The sequence below is a fragment of the Trachemys scripta genome, chromosome 24, assembly GCF_013100865.1.
Source record: "Trachemys scripta elegans isolate TJP31775 chromosome 24, CAS_Tse_1.0, whole genome shotgun sequence".
NCBI classification, from domain to species: Eukaryota; Metazoa; Chordata; order Testudines; family Emydidae; genus Trachemys; species Trachemys scripta.
Genome location: NC_048321.1, coordinates 7,211,277 through 7,219,843, shown reverse-complemented (window position 1 = coordinate 7,219,843; position 8,567 = coordinate 7,211,277). Strand labels below are relative to the sequence as shown.

The following is an 8,567-nucleotide window of genomic DNA, read 5'->3' as shown; positions in this document are numbered from 1 at the left end:
ACACCCACTACCTAGAAACAGAGCAGCCAAATAGCGAAGGGGAAACCGCTCTACAAATTCCGTATTTGCATATTTCCATAGCAAAGCCCCACTTTTGCATGAAGCCACCGGACTATGGGAAGGGGTTATAGAGAGAACATTCCTCAAAGCAGCTTAAAAAGGAAGACACGGCCAAACGCTTCCAGACTCAACCATATACTAAAACTGCCAACTTTCTTCCAGTGGCAGAGGCCCAGATTCTCCAAGGTACTGAGGCCCCTAACTTCCATTGTGATTCCTATGGAAGTTGGAGCCCAAATACCTTTGAGGATTAGGCCAGAGTGACTAGCTGCTGCTGCAGAAGGTGGCCATCTGCCTCATTGTTACATGAAAGCTGACACACTGTTGATTCAAAGTGGGGGTGGGGAGAAGGGAGGCGCATGATCTAATTGCACAAAGCATTTTCTAGTTTAATCGTGACAAGGTTTGCATTTTTAACAAAGCTGCCAAGAATTCTGCCACCCCTCACCTCCCAAGCAAGGGCTGAAGGCATAGAAGCAGTTAGGATCACGACCATCCCACTCTACACACAATACAGCTTTTGCCTTTTTCAGACAGGCCTATGAAACGGCTATTTGCCAGGGTGCCAAGTACCCTGCCTCCCCAATAAGCAAGTTGTCATTATCACCAGTATACACAGAGCCAGCCTAAAGCTCTTTTGAGGGTGAGCAAGCATGATTCTTGGGTACACAGCACACTTCACTCATACATACCCTGCACCCCACTCTCCTGTAATCTCATACAGCTGTTTGCATCTTTCAATGCCAGCACTTATATTGAAGAACCCCCCTGCCCACTATCACGATACCCTTAAAAGCAGTCCTACCTACCACCCTCAGCTTGACTCTGGGTAGGTCAAAAGGTGGCAGCTCTAGCACATATCCCATTATCGAGAGGAACCTTTGGTAAGGTAACACGTCCGCATGATTGAACCAATTGCTTCTGCAGCAAGATGCATCAGGCCAGTTGCCCTCATGTTGCAATCCCCTCATGGAGGAGAGAAGCTGCCATGGAGAGGTACTTGTTTCGAAAGAAGCTTGTACGGGACAGTCAATCCTGGGTATCTGCTTCAGGCAGGAACAATACTTGAATACCAATTGATGTTTTCTTGCCTTGGGCAAGAAAGTAGGCTATACGTACAGCTAGAACTACACTGTTAGTTTACACAGTAGCTGTAATTAATAGTAAACGCTTACTAGGTTATAGAAAGCATGTGTGGTTTAAATACAGATATACTTAATATATTTGCATGATTTATTTCAGGAGGGAACAGTCTACAGAAAAGCAGGCAGGCATAATTGCAGAATAGTTGGAATCTAATACACCCTTGAAAAGCTACGCCCGTTTGGTGAAGGCTGTTGCACTTCTGGGGGCTGGGCAGAGGGGGAAGAAAAGGAACAAGTATTTCAGTTGTACACATTGTCTGGACCCTGCTGAATGTCAGGGCAGGGCTAAAGAGACTAACCCAATCCAAGCTTAAACAAAAACTCTAAAGATTAAAGGCTATTCGCGAAATGTTACTGCAACTGTTGAATTAGCCTCTCCCTTTGTGGTTGAGCCTCTGAGTGCAGCTGTTAGCACTTTTTATGTAGCCCTGTGTGATGTTTAGCTGAACTCTTGTATGCGACTGTTAAAGAGGTAAATTGAGCTGCTCAGTGAAGAAAGATTCCCCCCTTCTCCTTTTAAAGATAGTTGTGATCTGCTGAACTCGTTGAGATTTAAAGTGGTGGAGATGAATGTGAGTGTTTCCTTACTAACACACAATTCTGGGTCAACATGATCATGGAGCAAGGGTTCTCACAACTTCTGTACTAAGGACAGGATGTTAGGGATTTGTCTTGACACCTCCTCATTCACAGTTGGAAACTACTGCTAAGACAGCTAGAGCAGCTGCTTACAGGGAGGACTAGAAAAGCTATAATGCTTTGTCATCTGTGTGACTTGATGCAACAGCTGGCTGCAAGTAGAACTAGTACTGTGGTAATAGCCCTTGCCCAGGCTTGGAGCTACTTACGAGCTACCCCAGGCCCATAGAACACTTTGGGCATGTACAGTATATTCATTCTTACGATAACCGAAGACTTCTGCTACCACTGTAGCCGTAGGCTGGAAATTACATGCACATTAGGGAGAAAAGTTCACTACAGTCATAGCATACACTTGGCCACAAAATACTGTTATGGGGTGCTACTGCCTTTTTCTTCTGCCTAGAAGTTAGCAGCAAGCTTTAATTGTGCAGAAGTGAACAAAAACCACTTTATTGACAAGAGTAGGATGCTCATTTATTATGTAAACAAGCAAGCCTGACACTAGCACCATGTTTAAAGTCTAGGCTTTGTTTTACATTAGCTTCCACTTCAACCCCAATTCAGTCTGAACAAGATTTTATACAGTGAAGACTAATATACTTAATTTTGCTGAAAACCAAAAAATTTAATGTGAAACTATTGTGCATACAGAGAGGGAATCAACTGGCTCATAGTTCAAAAAAATTAATACCAGATTACTCCCTGCAAGCCTGTCCAGAGTGAATGCTTAGAACTAGCTACTGACGGATTGAATTGAGTATGTCAAATTAATGGATTCACGGTGCTAACTGTAGATTCAATCCAATGTAGCAGTTTTATTTAGTTTGAGAAAATGCTTACATTCAAAATTAGCTTAGTTTTGAATCAAGACTAAAAAATAGGTCAAAATAAAACGTGACTAGGAAATAGCCAACAGTGGCTTCCAGAACACTCACCCATCCATTAAAGAGTCAGGAATAACCCAAAGATTAAAACAAAATAATAAAAAAAAAACTTGTGCTGTTGCCAGCATGTCCTAGGGACCAGTCACATAGCTGATCTTTGCCAGAGAAGCCTAGCGGTTTTACTAGAGTACATGAGGAAGAGACACTTTGTGGAAATCGGGTAAAAGAGAAGCAAAAAATAAAATGCTGTGTGCAATGGGCTGAAGTATAGTATTTCAATAAAGTGATCTGGACTCACTCAAGCCATCTTTCTCAAGAGATCATCTCTGTAAAAATGTACATATTTTACAGTTTTATAGACATTTACAAAGTTCTCTGTACAGCCTCCCCACCCCCTGGGAAGTTTTTACATACTTACAACTGCACTCCCTCTCTTTATAGCTGCATGTGTTCTTTGGGAGTCATAACAGAGGGGGCAAATAATGGCCCAAGGAGCTCTACTGGTAGCCTGTTAAAGTTGACTAGCTACAGTAAGGTCAGGCTTCTCAGCTTTCAAGAGGACTGTACCCCTTTTTACTGCTGATGGAATGTAGGCATATTTCAGCAAAAGTCCCACTCATAGCTGGTATATCTGGTTATAGCCAGAATAAACCTTTTTGCACTTCTAACTCAAGACACAAGCCACAAACTTAAGAGACTCAGTGGGTCCACAGGACCCTAGTCCACATTTCCAGTGAGCTATGATCACAATTCAGAGCTAAGGAAATGAAACTCATTCCACATACAGCCACCATACCAAAACTAATAAAAGCCTCTAGGTGGTCCGGAGTAAGAGCCGCTGGTGCTTTTGTTGACTTGCAGAATAGGAGCTGTTCCCCTTAGTGACAAGGCTGCACTTGAAAACAGTACTCTTAGCATCCTTTCACAGAGCTCTTCAAGGAAGTAGTATTACTTGCTTCATTTTCTGTTCTCGTTAGCAAAAAAATCCTCTTGTTGGTACTCTCAGACTGCACCACGCTATCCGTTTCTGGGGGGAAGTCACTCAAGGAGATTCCCAGATGTTATTCTTTATGTTCCTGTGAAGTACAGTGTACTAGGTATTCTTTCACAGCAGGAAGTGTGCAGTTCACTAACTCCAGATGCAAAGGAGAGCTAGTGCACCTGGCATTTAGGTCATTTATATCACTCCATGGCTCATCGCATCATGTAGGCCAAGCTTGCTCCCAGTCCAGCAAAGCCTGCAAAAGCCACCAGAACATTCCTGATGCTACCTTCTAGATCCTCTACACGGAAGAATTCAACAAATCCCTCCTGCAAAAAAGAAGTTAATTATTAATGTCTAACAGCCATTTTTTTTTGGGGGGGGGGGGAGAAGAGGGGCTCACAATGCAGTTTGCCTTTGTGAAGTTCTCATAACAGTAGCATCCCTGCACACCACCAACTAGGGACTAATCACTATGACAAACTTGTACCAAATACAGAAGCAATTCAGTACATTCTACCCGATTAAGGGAACCTGTCTAGTGGGTTGAGTGTGGAATTTGGATCTAATTGCAGCACACTCATGGCATGACAGAACAAGTCAATTCACCTTTGCACCTTCTGTTTCCTATCTTTAATTTGGACAGATATATGGATGAAAGTGCTCTAAGTGCAGAGTAACATCATAAAGCACCATATGTCTTTATTACACCAATTAAGTGATTCATAATCTGCTTGCACTGCTCCAACCAGTAGTTTTAACTGGACTGGTAAATCACCCTGTATACTTAGGCATGTACAAGGTGTCAAGTGTCAGCCAGAGAGGTAAATATTACTAGACCGATGGACAACTTCATTAACCACATTCAGTCCCTGCAATCTCGCACTTACCCAGCCTCTTTGGTTAACTAGCCAATCTCGTTTGCCTGTGACAAGCACATCTGTGATGATCCCTGCTAGTGTGTTGATGCAATTCTCCTGGTTTATGCTCTTCAGGTGTTTTGCAACAAAGGCACCAAAAGAGATGAGTGTCACAATTCTACCCCAGTTTGTTACTCCATCACTGAAAACATGGGTTGCAACGGCAGTCACTGACTTCAGATCCTCCTCATTCTTGATGTCTAGCTTCCGAAGCATCCCTGAAGTAAAAGATTAGCAGAAAAACACACTGAGACTACGAAAGTAACTCACTAAGTGACTGCAAACACTATACAATAGGTAGTATAAACACCAACAAAAATATCTTCCTTAAAGGCTAGACAAGTACTGCATATCCTTCCCCCCAAGTGGAATAGAGGAAGATGGGAAAGCCATTATCTCCAGGCACGCAGGCATTAAGTTTGGAAGCTTTAGTACACAATTATATTAGCATGAGCTATTTCAGTTTGTTAAATCCTTTTTCAGACAGGAACCTAAAATGAAAGTGCTGTGACACTGCACACTTAAGCTTTGGGGAAAACCTCTGTATTAGCCAAATCACAGTACCTCCTCCTCACTGTATATAGAAGGACAGAACACCCAAGAACAACAAAACCAGTTTCTTTTCAGCCTGTCTTTTGGACACTCCTTGAACAGGCTAGGTGAGTTAGAACAATTATGAAACAGTCACTCCTTATTAAAAGGAAGCCCAACCATTCTGACCCCATGGCCCCCTTGATGAATTAACATACATCAGACATCAGAAACTACTTTCTTGTTATAGTTAACATTTACAGGAGTCTCCTCCAATATTTCTTCCCTATTCAGCACCAGGCATTAAGATTAGTTATCCAAAAATACTGTTTATCCCAGCAATATACTCAAACTCATGAAAGAGGTAATTTATTCAGGTGGCTTAATGCCAACTGTAAAGGCTAATGAATTCCATTCCCCAAGGAACTAAACCCATTGAAAGTCCTTATCTTCTTTGATCTAAGTAAAATATAACCCTGTGGAAAGTCTATGGTATCTCAAATACTTCAGACTCATTAAATTTTAGAAGAGTTATTTGAGGTTTCTCTTCAAAAAAGAAAAAAGTTACAGTACTGTTCAAAGTAGGAGTTTTGGGACTTCATGTTATGGTAACTACTGTAACATTGACACACAAATTTCATGAAAAAGTTTTCGAAGTTTGGCATTTCAAACCTGAAACCCAGGGCTTAGTGTAGTACTGAAATTCTCTTTTGCTATTACTCAAATCAAGTTGGAGACACTAGAAGAGAACTGAAGAAAATGTGACCTTCAGAGGTTAATAGAAACTGCAGATTGGAATATTACAAGTCAAGAAGATTCAGGACACCCACCTATGGACATGGACTTTAGGAGTCAAGTTTCTGTAGCTATGTTAAGACTATTGTGCAGCATTAAAGGGTGAAGCTGGTGTAAAAATGCTAAAATAGCGCAATAGAGATAGAAGTCAGAATAAACACTTGCTAGCACTTCTGTTTTACTGCAGCCTAGAAAATGAAGAGGTCTAATCCATAACTGGCTAACCTTTGGACAAGATTTACAATATATTTGCATGTTTACTCCCTTCTTGCACCCGGCTATGGTTAATATGTGACCATCTAGATTTGCAGAAGTTAACGGGTTTTCCCCACCCTCTCGATAAACAACGTTTAGTTTCGTTTTTGAAGAGGCGAAGGTTATGCTGTCCCAAGGGCTGTGTGCAGAATGCCCTCTCCCTGGGGCCAGGGGCCCTGCAGCCCCACTCCCGAGCCCGCTTCCCAGGGCCCGCTCTCCATTGCCTAGATCAGGAGGGGGCAACTTTTCCCCCCATTTGCGGACCCCCTTCCAATAAAAAGGGGAAATGGCGGGGCAGATTCCCTCTGGAAATCTCACCAGCTGGAAATCTCGCCGCTGTCCTAGGGCAGCGCCAACCTGGCACTGAGCCTTTAGCCAAGAGTCTGCAACCCTCCAGGGGGTCCCCCCCCGCCCCCGCCCCCAGCGTGACTCCAGATCTACGGGCCGCCAGCAGGGTCCCCACCTCCGACCCGACCCCGCGCTCCAGAGGGGGGGGGGGCAACTCGGAGCAAGCAAGGGCAGGAGGCCGGGAAGGCGCAGCCCTTCCCCCCCCCCGCGGCCGCCATCTTGGCAGGCGAGCGCCCCCCCCCTCCGCTGTGTGGCCCGGCCCGGCCCCCGTCCCCTCACCTTGGAAGGCGAGCTGGTGCTTCTCCATGACGCCGTCGCCGACCCTCCGCAGCGTCTCCAGCGCCTTCTCCAGGGCGGCGGGGCCCGCTCCCCGCGGCCCGCTCAGCAGCCGCTTGAAGAGCTGCTTGCCGCCGGGCGCGCCGAGCTCGGCCGCCTCCCGCAGGTAGCGGCTGATGAGCTCCAGCGAGTCCTGGTACAGCCCGTCCAGCGCCTCGTCGTCGTCGTCCTCCGCGGGCGGGGTGCTGGGCAAGGAGCCGTCGGCGCGGGCGGCGGCCGCCGGCGGGCCCATCCGCTCGGCCTCGGGGTCGCAGCCGTCCAGCTCCTCCTCCGGCCGCCACAGCGGGCCCGGCCGGGGCCCCCCGGCCCCCAGCGCAGGGGCGGCGGCGGCGGAGCCAATCAGCGCCCGGGCCCCCTCAGAAGAGCCGTTGGAACCCCAAGAGGCTCCGCCAATCAGCGTCGCCGGCCGGACGCCCTCCGCCGGCGGGCCGGGGTCCCGCGCGCCCGGGCTGGGAGGGGTCCCCGCGCCGCTCGGGGAGCCCGGCGGGGACGGGGGCAGCGTCGGGCCGCCCCCGCAGTACAGGTTGAGGCCGATCACCGCGTTCCGCTTTAACGCCAACATGGCGCCGTCTTCTGCCAGGCCGGACAATCAAGGCAGGCGGGCGGGGGCTGGTCCCTATATAGCGACCGGATGGGGGCGGGGCTGAGGGGAAGTGATGAATGAGCGGCTCAGCGAAGGGCGGGGCCTTAGAGGAAGTGGGGGGGGGGGCTGTGAATGAATGAGTGGGGGGGGCGCGCAGGGGAGCTCGGGGGCGCGCAGGGGAGCACGGGGGCGGGGGCGCGCAGGGGAGCTCGGGGGCGCGCAGGGGAGCACGAGGGGAGAGGGGGAAAACAGGAGGGGGAGGGGAGAAGGGGGGAAGGATCCAGAAAGCGATGGAAAAATCCAGGCTCGCTGGCTTTGCGCCTCCTGCGGGCGGGGGGGAGCTACTTTCTGGAGGCCTGTGGGTTTCCCCAGGCTGTCCCAGGACAGGGGAAGCGGGGGTGGGATGGGGGGTGGGGGTGGGGAGGCAATTATGGAATTTCCAATTGTTCTTGCTGCAGATGGATCGATCCTGAAACCCCAAAAAGAAGGGGGGTGGGTGGGAGAAACCCAGATCATAAAATGTCCCACGTGTGGGGGCGGGAGGGAAAAACCGGGATGTAGAGCCAAACCCAGCACCAAGCGGGTGCGTTCTGGTCAAGAGCGGGGCAAGTTTGGTCCCAAACAAGCCCGCGTTACAGGGTGAGAGGCGAATGTCCTGCGTAGAGGCCTCGCTTTAAACCATCCGTCCGGGAAGTGCAGATTCTAGGGTGACCAGATGTCCCCATTGTATAGGGACGGTCCCAATAGTCAGGGCTTTTTCTTATATAGGCGCCTATTACTGCCCACCCTCGTCCTGATTTTTCACATTTGCTGTCTGGTCACCGTATCTGGGATGAATCCTGCAAGCTGCTTAACAGTGCACGGCAACATCATACCCACGTTCAGGACAGGGAGTGAAGGAAAGCATTGTAGCCAATGGAAAATGAAGGAACTATGCAGGATATAAGTGTCAGATTAGGAATCTGATGAAAAGACCAGGGATAACACACTGAGGATATGTCTACATTACAGTCACTGAAGCAGCACAACTACAAACTTATGATGTCAATATGTGTATATTGTGGGTAAGAAATATTCAGTAAGCCA

General features: G+C 48.0%; 1 protein-coding gene across 1 annotated transcript; it reads right to left on the bottom strand.

Moving 5' to 3' along the window:
- Positions 1-1,272: 1,272 nt before the first annotated feature.
- Positions 1,273-7,500, bottom strand: MCL1 (MCL1 apoptosis regulator, BCL2 family member). Its single transcript, XM_034756473.1, has 3 exons — positions 6,842-7,500; positions 4,604-4,851; positions 1,273-4,042 (listed from the first exon to the last, which is right to left on the bottom strand). Exons 1-3 carry the CDS (start codon positions 7,458-7,460, stop codon positions 3,926-3,928), a joined length of 984 nt encoding a protein of 327 aa, XP_034612364.1. The 5' UTR covers positions 7,461-7,500; the 3' UTR covers positions 1,273-3,925.
- Positions 7,501-8,567: the final 1,067 nt, after the last annotated feature.

Bases quoted from the DNA above. Each gene is read 5' to 3' on its own strand.
- MCL1 (XM_034756473.1), bottom strand. From the start codon at position 7,460: ATGTTGGCGTTAAAGCGGAACGCGGTGATCGGCCTCAACCTGTACTGC. The intron at 4,852-6,841 runs GTGAGGGGACGG...CTTTTACTTCAG, and splicing joins GCACCAGCTCGCCTTCCAAG to GGATGCTTCGGAAGCTAGAC. The intron at 4,043-4,603 runs GTAAGTGCGAGA...TCTTTTTTGCAG, and splicing joins TAGTTAACCAAAGAGGCTGG to GAGGGATTTGTTGAATTCTT.